The sequence below is a fragment of the Aquarana catesbeiana genome, linkage group LG04, assembly GCF_042186555.1.
Source record: "Aquarana catesbeiana isolate 2022-GZ linkage group LG04, ASM4218655v1, whole genome shotgun sequence".
Lineage (NCBI taxonomy): Eukaryota > Metazoa > Chordata > Amphibia > Anura > Ranidae > Aquarana > Aquarana catesbeiana.
Window position 1 is genome coordinate 56,921,723 of NC_133327.1, and position 20,786 is coordinate 56,942,508.

Here is a 20,786-nt window from a genome sequence, read left to right on the forward strand (position 1 = left end):
GTATAGATTGCATTCATATTTTGCCACCCAAATGCATTATTTTACATTTTTCTACATTGAACCTCATTTGCCATGTAGTCGCCCACCCCATTAATTTGTTCAGGTCTTTTTGCAAGGTTTCCACATCCTGCGGAGAAGTTATTGCCCTGCTTAGCTTAGTATCGTCTGCAAATACAGAGATTGAACTGTTTATCCCATCCTCCAGATCGTTTATAAACAAATTAAATAAGATTGGTCCCAGCACAGAACCCTGGGGAACCCCACTACCCACCCCTGACCATTCTGAGTACTCCCCATTTATCACCACCCTCTGAACACGCCCTTGTAGCCAGTTTTCAATCCAGGTACTCACCCTATGGTCCATGCCAACGGACCCTATTTTGTACAGTAAACGTTTATGGGGAACTGTGTCAAATGCTTTTGCAAAATCCAGATACACCACGTCTACGGGCCTTCCTTTATCTAGATGGCAACTCACCTCCTCATAGAAGGTTAATAGATTGGTTTGGCAAGAACGATTCTTCATGAATCCATGCTGATTACTGCTAATGATATTGTTCTTATTACTAAAATCTTGTATATAGTCCCTTATCATCCCCTCCAAGATTTTACATACTATTGATGTTAGGCTAACTGGTCTGTAATTCCCAGGGATGTTTTTTGGGCCCTTTTTAAATATTGGTGCTACATTGGCTTTTCTCCAATCAGCTGGTACCATTCCAGTCAATAGACCACCAAGAGTAACTGTGAGGACTTACAGTGTTGTGGCAACCACCACCACCAAAGGCACAATTTTTCTGCCCCTGTTCAACAGGTGCATGTAATTACAATTCTTGATCTAATATTTCACAGCAGGGCCCGTTTCTGCGCCCACCAAGAGTAACTGTGAGGACTTACAGTGTTGTGGCACCACCACCACCAAAGGCCCAATTTTTCTGACCCTGTTCAACAGGGGCATGTAATTACAATTCTTGATCTAACATTTCACAGCAGAGGCCATTCCTGCGCCCACCAAGAGTAACTGTGAGGGCTTACAGTGTTGTGGCAACACCAACATCTAAGGCCCCAATTTCTGCAGAGTATATAGGGCAGGCCCCTACTTTCAAACATCCACCTTACAAACGACCCCTACTTGCAAACGGAAGGAGACAACAGGAAGTGAGATGAAATCTACCCCTAGGAAGGAAAATTCTCTCCTGTAAGAGTTAATCTGGGAAAAACGTTTCTCCTTTCCACTGATGCTTTATCACCGATCCTCGTTTCACTAAAAACCTCAAATTTTCTAAAAACATTTGTCATTGGGACAGAAAGTGAGGTGAAATCTTCTGAAGAGGTGCACAGACAGCAAAACAAATGTCACAGGGGTGATAACCCTTCCCTATGTTTTCCAAAAAGCTTAAAAATAGATTTTTTTTGCTGGAGCTACACTTTAAAAATGTACCAGTTCAAAATTACAAACAGATTCTACTTAACAACAAACCTACAGTCCCTGTCTTGTTTGCACCGCCTGTATACTGCTGTTCAGAGTATATAGGGCCTGGGGGCCCCACACCTTTCCTTTTTTCAATTTGGGTGTGGGGTTCCCCTAAATATCCATACAAGACCCAAAGGGCCTGGTAATGGACTGGGGGGTACCCATGCCGTTTGTCTCACTGATTTTTATCCATATTACCGGGACCGGACATTACATTAAAGTCGTAAGCAGTTTTATATGACTTTTATTACTTTAAAAATGTCATTTTGTGCAGGGACTGTTCTAAGCACGGGAAACACGTGCCACTTTACAGGCATACTATAGACACCCCCCAGGTACGATATTTAAAGGAATATTTCACGTTTTTTTTTTTTTCACTTTAAGCATCATTAAAAACACTGCTCCCGAAAAAACGGCCCTTTTAAAACTTTTTTTTGCAATGATACATGTCCCCTGGAGCAGGACCCGGGTCCCCAAACCCTTTTTAGGACAATACCATGCAAATTAGCCTTTAAAATTAGCATTTTTGATTTCGAACTTTCGAGTCCCATAGACTTCAATGGGGTTCTAACGTTCGTGCAAATTTTTGGTCCGTTCACAGGTTCTGATGCGAACCGAACCGGGAGGTGTTCGGCTAATGCTGAGAAATACAGGCAGATACTTATTCATCATGCCATACCATATAGTGATTGGCCCCTAAATTTGTTCTGCAGCAGGACAACGAACCCAGACACACAGCCAATATCTTTAAGAACTATCTTCAGTGTAAAGGACAGGGAGTCCTGGAAGTGGTGGTTTGGCCCCAACAGAGCCCTGATCTCAACATCATAGAGTCTATCTGGAATTACCTGAAATTACCTGAAGAGACAGAAGGATTTAAGACATCTTACACCCACGGAAGATCTGTGGTTAGTTTTTCCAGATGTTTGGAACAACCTACCTGCCGAGTGCACGTGTATTTAGAAGAATTTATGCTGTTTTGAAGGCAAAGGGTGGTCACACCAAATATTGATTTGATTTGGATTTCTCTTCTGTGCATTTACTTTCCCTTGTGTTAATTTAGCACCCTCTAGTTAGGTAGTGGCTAGAGTGAGGATTTTTCTAACAAAGTAGGAAAGTTTATGCATGCCTAGCTGGTGACTAGGCCTGTTTGTTTTCATTCTGGGCTGGGAGTGGCTCAGGGCAGGGCTCGGTGACTCACAAGTAGCATCACTGTCACCTCCCTCTTCTTTCTATAAGGTGATAGAAAGATAGGAGGAGAGAAGAGGTGGAGCTGCCTGTGGTTTATTGAGTAGCCTTGACCAATCTCCAGCCTGGATTGTTAGGAGATAGGACTCCTTAAATACCCAGGGTCAGCCCAGCTTGGGGAGGAGATGTCGGGTGGAGGAGCTGAAGTGAGAGAGTATGGAGGCTGTCAGGGCCCACAGAGAGCTCCCCAGTCTGGGGGGGGTGACCTTGGGCCAGGGCTCGGATGCATCCAGGAGGAGAGAAGAGATCCTGGGAGAGAGGCACATGAGAGAGCAAGGAGGGGACAGTGGGAGAGAACACTGCTAAAAGTCTCCAGGGAGGACAACTGTTCTCAGCCTGGAGGGCTGTTGAGTGAAGCACAGTTGGGAGGACTAGGAAGGCACACCTGAGAGAACTGGGAGTTTGCAGTTTGAGATGGATGCAGAACCAGAGGAGCAGACTGTGGGAAGGGCAGTGGAGAGAGGTCATTGCAGGCAGGCAGGCTGGCTGGCAGGGCCTGAAGGAAGCTATCTGGAATCAGTAGCTGGGAAGAGGACAGTTAGTACCAAGAAATTTCTATTTGCTACACATAGGGGCCCGCGGTCCCTGCCTGCAAATGGCAATTCACTGAGTCCTGGCTGAGTCAGTGTCAGGCTTAACCATGTGGTGATAGCTAGTCTGGAGGAGTAACAGTCTGCAGCAAGTGAAGTGCTGGAGGAGTAAAGGGAAAGAGGTCTAAGCAAGCGTTGTGCTGGAGAGAAGACTGGAGTGTATATACAGGAGTGTATATAGTAGTCTTAAGCAAGTTGCACTGAATCTTTCTGGGCATCCCACAATTTCCTATTGCCCCCCCAGGTATGAAATTTAAAGGAATATTACACTTTTTTGTTTCACTTTAAGCATTATTAAAATTACTGCTCCCCAAAAAAAGGGCTGTTTTTAAAACTTCTTTTTGCATTGATACATGTCCCCTGGGGCAGGACCCAGGTCCCCAAATACTTTTTATGACAATACCATGCATATAAGCCTTTAAAATTAGCACTTTTGATTTCTCCCATAGACTTTTAAAGAGTGTTCCGCGGCTTTCGAATTTGCCGCGAACACCCCAAATTGTTCGCTGTTCGGTGAACTGGCGAACAGCCAATGTTCGAGTCAAACTCATGTTCGACCCGAACATAAAGCCCATCTCTAGTGGCAATATAGGCTGCAGCACTTGTTAAAAAGGTTTGTCAAAATGTCAGGTGCTTTACAGATTTCATTGGAAGGGGGATTTTGTCATTTTGCTTTTTTTTTTTTTTTTTTTTTTTTAATCAAAAGGTTTTTATTGCTCAAAAAACACACAGTACATTCAAACATGAAGCATGAAGATCTTGGATTCTCCAACATGCAATCCATGGTTACATTTGTCAACATTTTAAGTTTACTTCTGCTCATATTACCTTCTTATTAGGACCATTAAATTTATCACAGTCTGTGCCATATATCTACCCGTTACTGCCTACTCCATGCTACCCGCGCCCCTGTCCTTATTCCTGAGAGTAGTGCAATGTCTATCTGGAGGGCTTACTCATTTTGTACCTATACCCCTCTGAACAGTCTCATTTGCACTAACTCCGTGGGGATTATTCGTGGTGTGTCGAGCCAAGCGTCCCACAGTTTGTCAAATTTGTCAGGGTTTCCCCTGTGCTGATATATGTATTTCTCCATTATGAGTGTTTTACCCATGTGTTGTATCCATGTTTTAGTCTTTGGCAGTGCAGCTGATTTCCAGCTCATAAGGATTGTTTTCCTAGCCTGGAACAGTGCTCTAGCGAAGGCAACTCCTGTCCTCTCCTCTGCTATCGCCCCTTCCAGAACTCCCAGCAAGCAGCTCAGTGGTTTAAGGGGAACATTGGTCTGGAACACCTGATTCAGTGTAGCCAGAACCTCCGTCCAGTATCTATGGAGCTTTGGGCAACGCCATAGGAGGTGAACCAGATCCCCAGGCACCGCCCTACACCTACCACATAGTGGGTATTTTGCCCATTTTGTATAGCTTTACAGGTGTATAATGTACTCTCAGTAGTATATATAGTGGAGATACCTTTTGTGCCACATTCAGTGAACATAAGTTAACTACCTGCAGGGCCTCTTCCCACAGTGTCCCTTCAATGGGCTCCAAATCCGCCTTCCATTGTGTCACTGCCTTCATGGGGTGCCCTGCTAGGAACGACGACAGTAGCATATTGTAACATTGGGAAATTATACCTTTTGTATCAGACGTATCCTGTAGCATGTGAAAGACCAGAGTGGAGGACTGATTCCACTCTACGGCATCCCCCTGTGCCCTAACGGCGTGTTGTAGTTTTAGGTAGTAAAATAGCATGTTGGGGGGCAGTGCGTATTTAGATTGTAGGTCCTCAAAAGTGAGCAAGGCCCCATTATGAAAAATATGCCTCAGATGAATTATACACATGGGGCGCCACCTGGATCCCTGTTGAATCTTAGCTAATTCTGCATATGTTTTGTTTCCCCATATTGGGCTAGTAGTAGCATGAGTCTAGCCAATGAGCCCACCAGTGAGGGGGCCATGGCTCCTATAAGGTGCTGCAGCTGTGTGGCCAGGTAGTATATCCAAGGGTTGGTTAGGGCAAGGCCCCCTCCCCCCCTCCTTTGGGTATTGCAGCTGCTCTAGTTTAATTCTAGGGGGTGGTGTGCCACAACAACAGCCTGAACAGGGAGTTAACCACTCTGAATATCTTCAGTGTGATGACTACCGGCGTGTTATGTAGCATGTAAAGGAACTGCGGCATCAGAATCATCTTGATGAGATTTCCTGCCAGTGACATTTTAAGCTTGTTCCATATATTTATTTTATCTCTAAAATGAGTTAGCATGGGGTATATGTTCAATTTGCTAAATTTTGTTGGTTTAGGGGAAATGTGTATTCCTAGATAATTGAAGGTGGTCACTATAGGTACGGGGCAAAAGGGCCCCTTGCCTGACCCGGGGGTCTCATCTATAAACATTAAGGCCGATTTGGACCAGTTTATAGTAAGGCCTGAAAAATGGGCGAATTCCGTGATAAGGGACATTGCCTTAGTCAGTGAGTCATCTGTATCCTCCAGAAAGAGAAGCATATCGTCGGTATAAAGCATGATTTTTTCATGCATTTCACCATAGCGGAATCCCTTAATCTGTGGGCTATTTCTCACCTGAGCTGCGAGGGGCTCGATAGCCAGAGCAAAGAGCAGAGGGGACAGGGGGCATGCCTGCCTGGTCCCCCTGCCCAGTGCAAAAGCGTGTGACAGCCTGTCTGACAAGCGTATGGCAGCCTGTGGTGTGTCATACAACAGTCTCACCCATCTGATGAACCTGGGACCAAACCTGAACTTGGCCAGTACAGCCCACAGATACCGCCAGCCTACACTGTTGAATGCCTTATTGGCCTCAAAAGACAACAGTGCTCTGTGGCCGACGGAGTCCGAGGGGGTCTGCATGTTCAAGTAGAGTCGTCTGGTCGCAGTAGAGGTTCACGGCATGAATCCTGCCTGATCTGAGTGGACAATAGATCGGATTATTTTATTGACCCTCATGGCCAGTACCTTGGCCAAGATTTTAACGTTGCTCTGCAACAGTGATATGGGCCTGTAGGAGCCCTTACCTGCTTTGAGTAGTAATATGATGTTGGCCCTTGTCATGGTAGTAGGTAGTTTTCCTGATTTGAACGAGGAGTTAAAGACCTCAAGTAGTTTGGGTAGAATCTCTTCTCCATATTGGGTATAGACCTCCATGGGGATTCCGTCATCCCCCGGGGCCAGGTAGGGAAGGAGGCTGCAGCTTCACTCAGCTCATCCAGTGTAAATGATGCCTCCAACTCATCACACTCTTTGCTGGTCAGAGTTGGAAGAGTAATTTCACCCATATAGCCTGCAGCTCTTCGTCAGTGTAATGCCCCGTACACACGGTCGGACTTTGTTCGGACATTCCGACAACAAAATCCTAGGATTTTTTCCGACGGATGTGGGCTCAAACTTGTCTTGCATACACACGGTCACACAAAGTTGTCAGAAAATCCGATCATTCTGAACGCGGTGACGTAAAACATGTACGTCGGGACTATAAACGGGGCAGTGGCCAATAGCTTTCATCTCTTTATTTATTCTGAGCATGCGTAGCACTTTGTCCATCGGATTTGTGTACACGCGATCGGAATTTCCGACGGATTTTGTTTTCGGAAAATTTTATATCCTGCTCTCAAACTTTGTGTGTCGGAAAATCCGATGGAAAATGTGTGATGGAGCCTACACACGGTCGGAATTTCCGACAACAAGGTCCTATCACACATTTTCCGTCAGAAAATCTGACCGTGTGTACGGGGCATAATTGTCACATGGTTTGTATAATGCTACATAAAAAGATGCAAGTTCAGCTATTATTTGTTCAGGGTCATTCATCAATCGTCCCAAGGAGATACGTATCGCTCCTATGGCAGGGGAAGATTGCTGAGATCTGGCGATTCTAGCCAATAGTCTACCTGCCCCCCCCCCTTCATAGAATGCTTGCTTGGTAAAGAACCTTTTATGTTCCACGGCAGAGGAACTCACCGGGTCCAGGGAATCCTGGCCAGAGATCCTTGCCTCCCTCATGGAGTCTGATGGGTCTTGAACATATGCAAGCTCCAGTTGTCTCACCTGGTCTTCAAACCGCTGCAATAGAGCAGATGAATTACGTTTGATGGCCGCAATTTCATTGAAAGCGTCCCATCTTAGTGTCGAATTGCTATGCAATCGGTTGTCAAAAAAGTATTGTTCTATCTGTTTCACCACCCGCTCATGTGAGGTAAAAAGTTTTAGCCAAAAGCCGTTCAGCTTCCACGGTGCCCTGGGCAGAGCAGCCAGAGGACGGATGACAAGGTGTGCGGCCAGTGGGGAATGGTCATATACCCCCTTAGGGAAATACTCCACACTGATGATCATGGGCAGTAGTTGGGGGGGACCCCACGCAAAGGTCAATGCGGGATAGCGACCCATGCGTTTTAGAGAAACATGAGAACTGTGTGGTTGTTGGGTGTTTTGCCCTCCATACATCTGTCAAGCCCACCTCCAGCAGCAGGCGGCTCAAAATAGTGCCTCTGTTCCCTTGTGTCTTTTGTGAGGTGAGTCTCCTGGAGGCTCACTATAGCAGGATGGAACTTTTTCAAACAGGTGCTTATCATGGTGCGTTTCAGTGGATCATGAACGCCACAGACGTTTTGTCATTTTGCTATGCGGACCCGTGATTTGCAGATATGTCCGCGACATGGAAGCTTCTGAACTCACTCTGTGGCTCGCTGCAACAACATTGCAGCAGCATAGCCACTATCACCCAGGTTCTCTCTAATGATATTTGGTAAAAAATAGCTGGAGTTAGGCTTTAAATATTAAAATTTTTAGTGAACAAGATCTTTCTCAGTTCTAAATTTTAATACTTATAACCATTGTGTTTTTTTTTTGTAGCTGGCTGAGAAATATGGTTCAATATACAGCCTACAGATAGGATCCCAGAAGATGGTTGTGCTGTGCGGGTATGAGATGGTAAAAGATGCACTGGTCAACCACGCCAACGAGTTTTCTGGAAGACCACTTATACCAGTTTTTGTTGAAGTATCCAAGAAACATGGTATATAAACTTTTTTTTTTTTTTACAAAATGACTTATCAGAGAAGAACAGTATAGCACATAGTGGTCATGTTACCAGATTTTGGGGTGAGTTGACAAGGTTGAGTATCAAAAGAACCCCAATTTTCATCGTGCAGTGAAAAATATCCTAGGTGGACAACTCTCAAGCAATGTACTCTATCAATAAATACAAAGCTTCCTCTCATTGGCTGAATCAGAGAGGCCAGCTGATGATGTCACAACCTCTGACTCAGCCAATCAGAGGAAGCTTTGTATTCATTGATAGAATACTTTGGAAGCTTTGTATTCATTGATAGAATACATTGCATGCTCTAAACGGCTGAGCGCTGAGACAGGAAATCTCGGCTCGTACCCTGAACACAGTGCGGTATGCTGTATGTAGTCTCAGCTACATACAGTTATTACCACACATCCAGCGGCCTCCCTCACAGGTAAGTGAGGGACAGTATGTTTGGGACAGCTTTGCCTAAATAAACTATGTAAAGTCTGAGGAAAGAGTTCTTCTTAAAACAGAATGTTTACAGTGTGGGAGGAGACAGGGAGCAGGCAGGTAGGGGCATCTACCTGCTTGCAGTTTTTTTTACAACGGAACTTTAGTTTCACTTTAAGTTGACACCAACTCCTTTGTTTTAACTCTCTACCAATTATTATTCCTTTTTCTCCAGGAGAGTTAACTAACCTCCATGGAGATCCATCCACTTCATAAACATCAGCAGGAGAGTCAGCTAGTCTCCATGGGACTCCATCCTGTCTCTAGTGAAAGTCAGCAGCACCAGGACTCAGCTCCAGGCCTAATCACATCCTGGCCCCTTGAGACAAGTAGGCAGGCCTATAGCAGCAGCTCCATCACATGCACCCTCCCCAGGCCAGAGCCAGGGAGGAAGAGAGCTTGCTTCAGCCAGCCCCAAATATGCATACCCTTTCCCATAATTCACCACTGGCACAGGAAACTCCTGTTGGTGGGCTGGGAAAAGATATGAATATTCATAATCCAGACCTGCTGTGTGATCTCATACTCATACTCATATCAGAGGTGATAGTGCCATCTCCTGACAGAAGGGAAAACTGACAACCAGGCTGAACTTAGGGGAAGGTGTACAAGACACAGACTACAAATTGACATTGGGTGACTGCAGCCATGCAGAGCTAAATTTAGACACTCCTGCATATGGTAGGGTGGCTACGCTTTTTTTAAAATTTTTACTGTATTATTGTGCTGCAGCAAGGGCTAAGATGCCCTGTGCTGGCAGCAAGCTGGAAATCAATAGTACAGAGCAGGAAACATGAGCTAGCATGAAAAGCTCTGTTGAGTTGCATTTTAACCCCCTGCTACAGCACAATGATACAGTTAAAAAAATAAATAAATGATGCCTACATTTATTGCCATTTATGTAGCCTAACAGTCATAAAGAAAACAAAGCTTCAGTTGGGTCTTAACCATTTACCATATACTGTATATATACAGTGGCAAGGTGGCTCTTATGCACAGGATCACGTACCTAGTACATGATCCCGCACTTCCAGGTCTGAGGTGCGCACGCGCACCGCTGGTGACCTGCTCCCGCTGTGATTGGACACAGCAGGAGCCAATCAGCAGGTCCAGCGGACCTGATGTCCGCCAGGACCTGCCAATCATTTGGGACACAAGCAGAACAGAAGTCTGCCTATGTAAACAAGGCAGATCCCGTGTCTCTGCTAAGCAGGGGCACGACCCATGCCATCCAATAGTACAAGCACCTCCCACACAGTAACCAATCACATGTTAAGCACACAGTTAACCCATTGATTGCCCCTGATGTTAACCCCTTCCCAGCCAGTGTCGTTTTTACAGTGACAGTGCATATTTTTAGCACTGATCACTGTATTAGTGTCACTGGTCCCCAGAAAAGTATCAAAAGTGTCTCTTATGCCGCGTACACACGATCAGAAATTCGCCCAGCAAAAGACAGAGCTTTTGGTCGGAAAATGCGACCGTGTGTATGCTCCATCAGACTTTTGCTGGCGGAATTCCCACCAGCAAAAGATTGAGAGCAGGTTCTCAATATTTCGGTCGGAAAAAGTTCCTATCTGAAAATGCGTTCGTCTGTACAAATTCCAACGCGCAAAATTCCCAAGCATGCTCGGAAACAATTTGACGCATGCTCGGAAGCATTGAACTTCATTTTCTCGGCTCTTTGTTGTGGTCTACGTCACCGCGTTCTTGACAGGTGAAAGTTCAGAGAACTTTTGTGTGACCGTGTGTATGTAAGGCAAGCTTGAGCAGAATTCCGTCGGAAAAACCATCCAAGTTATTTCTGACGGAAAATCTGCTCGTGTGTACGTGGCATTAGTGTCCGCTTCAATAAGTCGCTGATCGCCGCCATTACTAGAAAAAAAAAATACATAAAAATTTCATAAATATATCCCCTATTTTGTAGTTGCTATAACTTTTGCGCAAACCAATCAATATACACTTATTGGGATTTTTTTTAAAACAAAAATATATAGCGGAATATGTTTTGACCTAAATTTAAGAAATTAGATTTTTTACATTTTTTTGGATGTTTTATAGCAGAAAGTAAAAAATGTTTTGTTTTTTATTTTCAAAATTATCAGTCTTTTTTTGTTTATAGCGCAAAATATAAAAACTGCAGAGGTGATCAAATACCACCAAAAGAAAGCTCTATTTGTGGGGAAAAAAGGACATGCATTTTATTTGGGCACAGCATCGCACGACCAATTGTCAGTTAAAGTAATGCAGTGCTGTATCACAAAAAATGAAAAAGAAAAAACTGCGCTTGGAAAAAGAAAAATTAAAGCTGCGATTATAAGTGTGGCACACCAAAAACAAGATAATAAACAAAAAAACGCGCTAAAATAATAAGTTACTAAAAAATATAATCTTAGTATAGTCCGTGTAGTCCCATATAAGTGTCCACAGCAAATGAAGAGAGTAGAACTATTATACGTGAGTAGCATGAAAGTTCATCCAATGTGATAAATGATAAAACGACAGTGGAACTGGAAAAACACCAAAATGTTGCGCTTACCAGACGTAAGCCGAATAAGAGCAAATGGCTTAAACCCAGCCTGGGCCTTTAAACAGATGATCTAGACCAGTGTTTCTCAACTCCAGTCCTCAAGGCGCCCCAACAGGTCATGGTTTCAGGTTTTCCATTATTTTGCACAGGTGATTTGATCAGTTTCACTGCCTTAGTAATTACCACAGCCATTTCATCTGAGGGAAATACTGAAAACATGACCTGTTGGGGCGCCTTGAGGACTGGAGTTGAGAAACACTGATCTAGACGAATCAGGATGATCGCACTTGTCTCATGTTCCCAGTCCATAGAGGTATTTATCCAAAAATATATAACACAAACATAGCGTAATACTGACAATTATAAAGCACTCAAATGTGAAAAAAAGTGCAACACTCAACAAAAAACGAATCATTTGTATCATATATCATCCAAAGTTGACGCAGCAACTAAGGGTGGTAAGTGAGTGTCATGCAATCATGCAAAGAAGTGAAGTGGGGTGAGTTAAGTAAAAACAGAATTAGCAACACCCAATATCTGTTTGATAGATTCAGGTAATGGCAGGACTGTACCCAATCACCCAGAATTAAATATTTGCAAAAGAAAAAATATAAACGTGAAAGAAGGAAAAAGAACCCTTTACGAGCAGCACATCACATGCACAGGCTGCTTACCAGATGACAAATTCGTATAGGCAAAATTCCACACAACCCAACGTGTAAAATAGGATAGGATTGCACCAGCGAACCTAGGGGATATTCTGCTTACCAGACATCCTCATAGAGTAGGCAGGTGAGATGGAGCACAAACAGGCTCCTATCTGGAGCGGCGTAGACACGTCCTGGCCAATCAAGTCCAAGCTCAGCAGTGCATATAAAGTAGAAAATAGCCAATAGTGTGATACTGTATGATCCGGTTTATTTAAATATAGAGTAACACTTACATTCAGAGAAGTTAAAACAGCGAAAAATTAGAGCCGGCCGGCACTCGAACACACTCCCGTCCTCACAAGGCAAACGTGGTGATGTCAGCATGTCCCTCCCAGATGCGTTTCATCACACGCTGACGTTTTCAATGGGTTCCCCATTGAAAACGTCAGCGTGTGACGAAACGCGTCTGGGAGGGACGTGCTGACGTCACCACGTTTGCCTTGTGAGGACGGGAGTGTGTTCGAGTGCCGGCCGGCTCTAATTTTTCGCTGTTTTAACTTCTCTGAATGTAAGTGTTACTCTATATTTAAATAAACCGGATCATACAGTATCACACTATTGGCTATTTTCTACTTTATATGCACTGCTGAGCTTGGACTTGATTGGCCAGGACGTGTTTACGCCGCTCCAGATAGGAGCCTGTTTGTGCTCCATCTCACCTGCCTACTCTATGAGGATGTCTGGTAAGCAGAATATCCCCTAGGTTCGCTGGTGCAATCCTATCCTATTTTACACGTTGGGTTGTGTGGAATTTTGCCTATACGAATTTGTCATCTGGTAAGCAGCCTGTGCATGTGATGTGCTGCTCGTAAAGGGTTCTTTTTCCTTCTTTCACGTTTATATTTTTTCTTTTGCAAATATTTAATTCTGGGTGATTGGGTACAGTCCTGCCATTACCTGAATCTATCAAACAGGTATTGGGTGTTGCTAATTCTGTTTTTACTTAACTCACCCCACTTCACTTCTTTGCATGATTGCATGACACTCACTTACCACCCTTAGTTGCTGCGTCAACTTTGGATGATATATGATACAAATGATTAGTTTTTTGTTGAGTGTTGCACTTTTTTTCACATTTTGAGTGCTTTTATAATTGTCAGTATTATGCTATGTTTGTGTTATATATTTTTGGATAAATACCTCTATGGACTGGGCACATGAGACGAGTGCGATCATCCTGATTCGTCTAGATCATCTGTTTAAAGGCCCAGGCTGGGTTTAAGCCATTTGCTCTTATTTGGCTTACGTCTGGTAAGCGCAACATTTTGGTGTTTTTCCAGTTCCACTGTCGTTTTATCATTTATCACATTGGATGAACTTTCATGCTACTCACGTATAATAGTTCTACTCTCTTCATTTGCTGTGGACACTTATATGGGACTACACGGACTATACTAAGATTACATTTTTTAGTAACTTATTATTTTAGCGTGGTTTTTTGTTTATTATCACAAAAAATGGCCTGGTCAGGAAGGGGGGTAAACTTTCCGGAGCTGAAGTGGTTAAAGGATAAGTTCACCTTTGGGAATATGTTACATGTTCCACCTGTTTTGAGGGTGGAACATGCTCTCAATGCTGAAGCTACTGCCCGAACCCCGCTCCCGTGACCGCAGTATGGAGAGAAGTTCCCCATACTAGCTGTCACTTTTTGAAATGAGCTCTGCGTGTGAATGAACTACAAGCCCCGACATCCTTGGCGGCTGTTGGCTTGTAGTTCTCAATTAACTACCACGGCGCTGTGGAGCTGGTGCAATGCTGTACAGGCTTTTTTTACCTGCAAAAAAAATGTACATTGATTTTTATTTTTTTTAAAGTGAACTTATCCTTTAAGGCAGCTTATTTGTTGCCAGGTGTTGACCTAGACTGACAGAATGTATGTGTTATTTTATTTTTTCTTTAGGTGTTGTATTTTCTAATGGTAATACCTGGAAAGCCATGAGACGTTTTACTCTTTCTACACTGCGAGATTTTGGCATGGGGAAGAGAACAATAGAAGATAAGATCACTGAAGAGTGCCAAAGTTTGATAAACGTTTTTAAATCCTACAAAGGTCAGTAGAGTGTGGTTGAAAGTTCTGAAATTGCACAATCACATATACTCTCACTATCTATATATATTCCCACATCTGTACTCATGAGATGGCCATACTACATCTATTGGTTTCTGTTCAGATTCTTCTGGCCTCTGACACACTCACTTAACTCAGGGAAAGCCTTTCTTTGTGTAGCACTCTGATGTTTAGACTGGGATGCTATTAAATTTAGTTGCCAAGCAGTAGTTGCCTTGGCCAGTTGTTAGGAGGTCAATTGATTTCGCCCTAATTCTGGAATTGCTGCACTTCTCTCTTCTGTTGCTAGGTGGCCGGGTATCTGGTGACATTAGATAAGACAAGGGCATTGCAAGGTCAGATTAGGAATGAATGGGGTGTCTCAGCCAATGGGCAAGGATTTTCTTGGGTCCCTAGGCCTGCTGGGAGAACCTATTTTTTTGGGTAGGGTCAGGTGATCAGGGTTCTCTGTCACCTGGATGGCTGTTAGGGTGGATGTGTGTTGTGCCAGTGGAGGTGAGGCTTGCAGAGCATTTATGTGTGCCAAGTCAGGGACCAAGCAGGCCAGCGGGGTGACGCTTGAGGAGTATCTGTGAGTGCTAAGCTAGGGACCCAGCAGGGACGCGGGGGTGATGCTTGAGGAAGATACTGAGTGAGAAGATTGAAAGGAGATCCAGTGGCGAGTGGATCTAGTAGTCTAGTGAAAGACTGGGAGCTCAGTTGAGTGAAGTTCTACAATAGGAGATTGTAGAAGAAGTGAAGGAGTTAATTGAAACCTTTGTTAGAAATTGTTACAAGATTGTTGCTATAGGAGACAGCGGTCCTACTCATGCAGACGTGGTGTCTAGCTGGATGCCTTTCCCTGCAAGACTGTCTGCCTATAGAAGTCTCGGAGTCTGCCAATTAACATTGCATCAACTTAAGGGTATCCTGGCCCCAACCCTCTCTCCCCCAGTTCTGTTTAAGAGATAATAAATCTCTTTGCATTCAAGAAGTGTCTGGCGCACATCAATTCAGCTTGCATTACACCCGCCATGACTTGTAACCCACTCTACACAGAAGGATGTCAGCTGTCCCTAGCTGTGGAGGTCACCATTAGGCCTAAAGGGACCCAGGACTTTGCTACATTTGTATCCTTTCATTGACAGTGCACTTGTTTTTCTTTGGTGAGATCCATCTCTTCAAAAGTCAGGCCTAAGTGCCTTACTGGAATTTTATGTTTTTTGGGGTTCTTAGTTCCTGATAGCAAGTAGTTCACAAGCCTTCAGAAGGCTCTTTGTTGATGACTAAATAACTTGAAATTCATATGACAACTGCTGTAAGTTTGAATTAGGCCTTTTGCACATGGATGCACAAATGGCTGTGCATGACTGTGCTCGGGTAATAATGGATAATGACATAGTTTTTTGATTGCAGAAAGAGAGAGAGACCACTACTGAAAGCAGGGGATCATTGGACATGTAGTTAGGAAAGCCGGGATTTCAAGGGATCTTATGCTGCTGCAAACTACCAGTACCAGCTGGCTAGAGAGAGAGAATTCTGAGTGACCAGATAAATAGAACAGTCCAGAGAGGGGCTTGCACTCTTGGGGCACAAGACCTGCAGCTACAGGAGCAAGAGGCTAGCCTCCACGGAGGGCTTTTCCGTGAGTGAGACTTATCTCTGGAGGCAGATCCTCAGCTACTGGTTTCACATTGGCAGAGTGGCTATCTGGGGCCACTTTCACCTACACCCACACAGATGCTGCTGAATCCCTGGGTCGTCAGGTTGCCAGTTGGGCCTCTTCAACTGATACTTCAGTTGAAGAGGCCCGCAAATACTTCAGCAAATACTTCAAAAGCCTGTTCCGGGACACCCTATCTCTATAATCCTTGGCATCTCCAGGATTAGTGAGCGGGCAGAATCCCATTCTTAGTATTTCATTCAGAGACACTGCATGCAGACACCTTTACCCCACCCTTTCTACGTCAAAGGCTTTCCGGTGGGAAATACCTTGCTTATCGTCATGTTTCACATGCTTTGTGATATGCCTTTAAATGTTATATGTATTCTTCTTCTTCTGGCTCCTCCCCTCCTCTTAGCTCAGTTTTATTCTGTATAGATAGCTCCACCCCTTTGTCCATTTTTCCCAGTCATGCATCTCAGTCTCATGGAGTGGATCACATTATGATCTTTTGACCTATCCGATGTTCATTGTTGTAAGATCCTCAGTTTATGGATTAAACTTCACAAGATCTTCAAGGTGTCATCTGGATTGAGTCACTATATCTCATCACAACTGTAAGTTACAGAGATCACACTTTCAATGCTTAGATTGGAGAGGCAGAACACCTTTCTATTTATCTTTGCTGGTCGCCATTTCACAGCAACATCTTTGAGCCCCTTCATAGCTAACTGAAGATTCCGGACACCCTTACTTCAAGGACACCTCCAATCAAAGGAATCAGCCTACAGCACCCGTTTATCTTAAAGGGGAATTCTCACTCAGGTTTTACATTTTGTGTTTGTTACTTCTTGCTGCCTGTGGCATCAGGGCTTAGAGGGAGCTGACTGACAAAAATGATTTTCTCTCCCTTTTGTACCTGGGGTCATAGGTTTCCCTTAGGATCTGTTGGTTTCTACTGCCAGGCTCACTGTTATTTCCATTTTATTGTGTATCCCTGTAATTCTGTTTGATGCTAAGTTGCAATTTGGGGAATACCCACTTTACATTTTTATTTCCCTTGTTAGCTCAAGAAAATCTAGTAATATATCCATTTGCAATCTATGATATTTATTTGGTGTCTTTTGCATTTGCATTCTCTCTTTGAATAATGTCAGAACCCAGGGTGTCAGGGGTGACAGGAGGCTTGCAAGGTGAGGGCATCCTCATGGCAAAGTCATCTTCCAGCGGCCCCTATGGGGGTGGCGCTACACATATGTGTATACCAGGGCTCAAAATTTCAAGTCCTGAGCTACTAGCCAGGCCTCAAGGGTTACTCGCCACCAGTTGCCCCGCCCAACCCCTACTTTGCCGTGCCACTAATTCTGCTCCTAACCACGCCCTCATAAATTATCTCATGAAATGACATTTAAATGTTTTATGCAGAATTAAGTTACAAAAATAAATATTAAAAACAACTTTATCAGTTCCCCTCAGAACAGCCTCACCAGTGCCCATCAATGCAGGCTCACCTGTGCCCATCAATGCAGGCTCACCTGTGCCCATCACTGCAGCGTGATCTGTGCCCAGCAATGCAGCGTGACCTGTGCCCATCATTGCAGCCTCACCGTGCCCATCATTGCAGCCTCACCGTGCTCATCATTGCAGCCTCACCGTGCCCCCATTGCAGCCTCACCGTGCCCCCATTGCAGCCTTACCGTGCCCCCATTGCAGCCTTACCGTGCCCCCAATGCAGCCTTACCTTGCCCCCATTGCAGCCTTATCGTGCCCCCATTGCAGCCTTATCGTGCCCCCATTGCAGCCTTATCGTGCCCCCATTGCAGCCTTACCGTGCCCCCATTGCAGCCTCACCGTGCCCCCATTGCAGCCTCACCGTGTCCCCATTGCAGTCTCACCGTGCCCAACATTGCAGCCTTGCCAGGGCGGAGGAAGAGAGAGGATGGCCGGATCATAACTGGAGGAAGAGGAGAGCCACGGGATCACAGAGCACGAATAGCACGCTGTTACAGCTTACCTGAAATTGCCTCTGCTCTGCTCGCCGTCACACACAGCCCCGCCTCCTCCTGACCCCGTGCCTGTGATAGACAGAACACATCCCAGCATTGGACCCGCATTCTGTCTATCACAGGCACGGGATCAAGAGAAGGCGGGGCTGTGTGTGATGGTGAGCGGAGTGGAGGCAACTTCAATGTAAGCTGTAACAGCGTGCTATACCGCTCAGTGACCCCGTGGCTCTCCTCTTCCTCCATGCTCTCTTCCACCAGGGCGATCACTGGGAGAACGGCTTCCGATCAACCCCACCCACCGGCGGTGCTCGCCCCCCACTCCCAGGCAGCCCAACTCACAAGCCCTCATTTTCCACTCGCAAAATGCGAGTAGGCGAGTGGAAAATTTGAGGGCTGAGTATACTCTATGCCAGCATTTATGTGTACAATGGCATATACCTGGTATAGGTAGCTGTATGAAGTACCTGGGATTTATGGCTGACAGAATACTTCTAGATACATCAATGTCCACCCAAAGATATCCTCCAATCTGTGTCAGGAGACATTCTGCATTTGTGAAACAAAATTAAGTTAGACCTTTCCTCTCCTTGCTCCCCATTTGCCCCCTGTACTTAGAATTATGTTTATTATTACTAAATGTTGAGGTCTTAGTAATATCTCCACTTGTATTTCAGGAAAACCATTTGAAAACACCATGATAATGAATGGGGCTGTGGCCAATATCATTGTGTCCATATTGCTTGGTCATCGCTTTGACTATGGTGATCCAAAACTTTGGAGGCTTTTAACAATAGTCAATGAAAATGCCAGGATTGTCGGTTCCCCAATGGTTTTGGTAAGGGTATTTTTACTGCAACATTTTACCATGGTACTACTTGTAGGCAGGTAGTCCACTGTATATTTAGTTAGCCCCCGGCTGCCCAGGCCAGGAGGAAAAAAGTAAATGTTTTGCCCCCATTCCCTGGTGTATTTGCGGGCTTTCTTTGGGGACCAGCTTCCCTCCTGTGTTCTATATTAGGGATGAGGTCCAGATCCCAAGGGGCTCCAGGAGAACACTTGAAGAAATGCAAGCTAACACATGCAACTAGAGAATTGTTGTCCTGTGGTCCACTATGGAACTCTGTTTCTGCTCTGGAATGCTGATTGCCTTGAAAGAACCCAGGAACCTAAACCTCTCCATTCAAGCATGGACATTTAACCTTGGGCAGGTAACCTGGGGCAGGCACAGTTAGGTTTAGTTTAAGAAAAAGGATGTTATTGCATGTTATACATGTTTTACCAAGTCTACAGTAAAAGTTGATTCAGCTGTTCAGAGGTGGTCTGAAGTTATTCAAAAGGGTGCATATGAGGTTTTGGTGTATTACTAAAGAACTTGGGTCCACAACCACAATATGGGGTATGTGTAACATCACTATGACAGAGGTTCATTCAACAAGATAAGAAGGAAGAGATAGTTTCCATGAGTAATCGTTGGCGTAGTACAGTACATGGTTGGGTGATGGGTTTTCCGGTAGCGAGGGGGTCGGTGCTTTGACTCCCTCCCTAGCTGTCCATCTCTGCTGGTCACTGGGAGTGGGCTAGCGTTCTGGAGATCTATGCCTAGTTACTAGGTACGGGAAGAGAATTGTTAAGTGAGAGCATGTAAGAGGTCCGCGATTTGTGCTCGGCAGGACCCCATTTTGTTACTGGAAGTGAGGCAACAGAGGTATGCTGACTGGTGGAGTCGGCAGAGGCTCAAGCCTGTTCCTCTGAATGCAACACACATCAGTATAAGTGTGCAGAACATGGGACGAAGCAGCGAAAGAAGGAACTTCGTACTTTGGGTACTGCACACATTTAGCTCATCTCTAAATTGGGAGGTCACCTTAATGTTTGAATAAAAATATAAAATGGTGCACTTGTTCAAATAAACATTCAGTGTAAATGTATGCACAGTGATAAAACATATAAAGTTACCAGACTGCAAGTAATATGACATATAAATTGTGACTAAATTAAAAAAGTCCTCCAAAAGTGCAAAATAAATAATGTCCATAATGTGATATCCAACGTAACCGGTGAAGAAAAAATAATTCCAAAGTGCATCCAGTGATTAAAAAGGTGTATTGCATCCACCGCCACCAATAGATGAAATGGCCTCTCACTTCAAGGGCTGACCACAAAGGTCAAAAGAAGCTTTAATTATCCAAAGAGATGACTGCTGGACACCACACTAACAGCTCCACAATAACGGGTATGACATTCCTAATCCACGATTCACAGTCTGCAGGTACTCAGAGAGAGCATAAAAAACACCTTAATCACCTTAATGTTTGACTACACATGACCACAGCTCCCACCTGGTCCCGGGCATTGGTGAGCATGCCTTCTGGCAAAGTGTTCCCTCACATGCAGGGATTAGTGACCCCGTTCCATGTCTGGCACAGCCCAAAGAAGCCACGCATCTCATCCTATGTGACCCACACTTGGTGCCCAATGAGGAGGGGAACATGACGGAAGTACAACCCGCCTACCCTACATGCTGGCTCACCTTTACATGTAAGGAGGCCTGTAGTCCACAAAGCAGGCATGTTTTTGCTAGCAAAGCACCAGGCGATCCCTAAAACTGCAGCATGATATTAAAGCCCAACTCCAGGTAGAGCAAAAAAAACCTTGCAGTGGCTCTGGGGAAACATCATTGGGCTATGGGTCATCATGATTGACAAATGATCTACTTCGCTGGGCAATGTCATCATAAATTTACATCTGGGTACCATGTTTACACTTTTTTCTGTAATTTTATTAGCCCCTTCCTGCTGGCTGTAATCATATATTTGGCAGAATGGAAGTGAGTCTTATTTTGGGTTACCAAATACACTCACCAGCCACTTTATTAGGTACACATGTTCAATTGCTAATCAGCCAATCACATGGCAGCAACTCAATGCATTTAGGCATCTAGACGTGGTGAAGACGACTTTCTGAAGTTCAAAACGGGCA

The 20,786-nt window shown here is 44.6% G+C and overlaps 1 protein-coding gene across 1 annotated transcript in view; it reads left to right on the plus strand.

Moving 5' to 3' along the window:
- Positions 1–20,786, plus strand: part of LOC141139276 (cytochrome P450 2K4-like) — a 95,885-nt gene that overhangs the window by 27,481 nt on the left and 47,618 nt on the right. Inside the window, exons 3-5 of the mRNA XM_073625232.1 lie at positions 8,179–8,341; positions 13,992–14,141; positions 18,482–18,642. Of these exons, the coding sequence (XP_073481333.1) occupies positions 8,179–8,341; positions 13,992–14,141; positions 18,482–18,642 (474 nt within the window). The remainder of the gene's footprint in view (positions 1–8,178; positions 8,342–13,991; positions 14,142–18,481; positions 18,643–20,786) is intronic.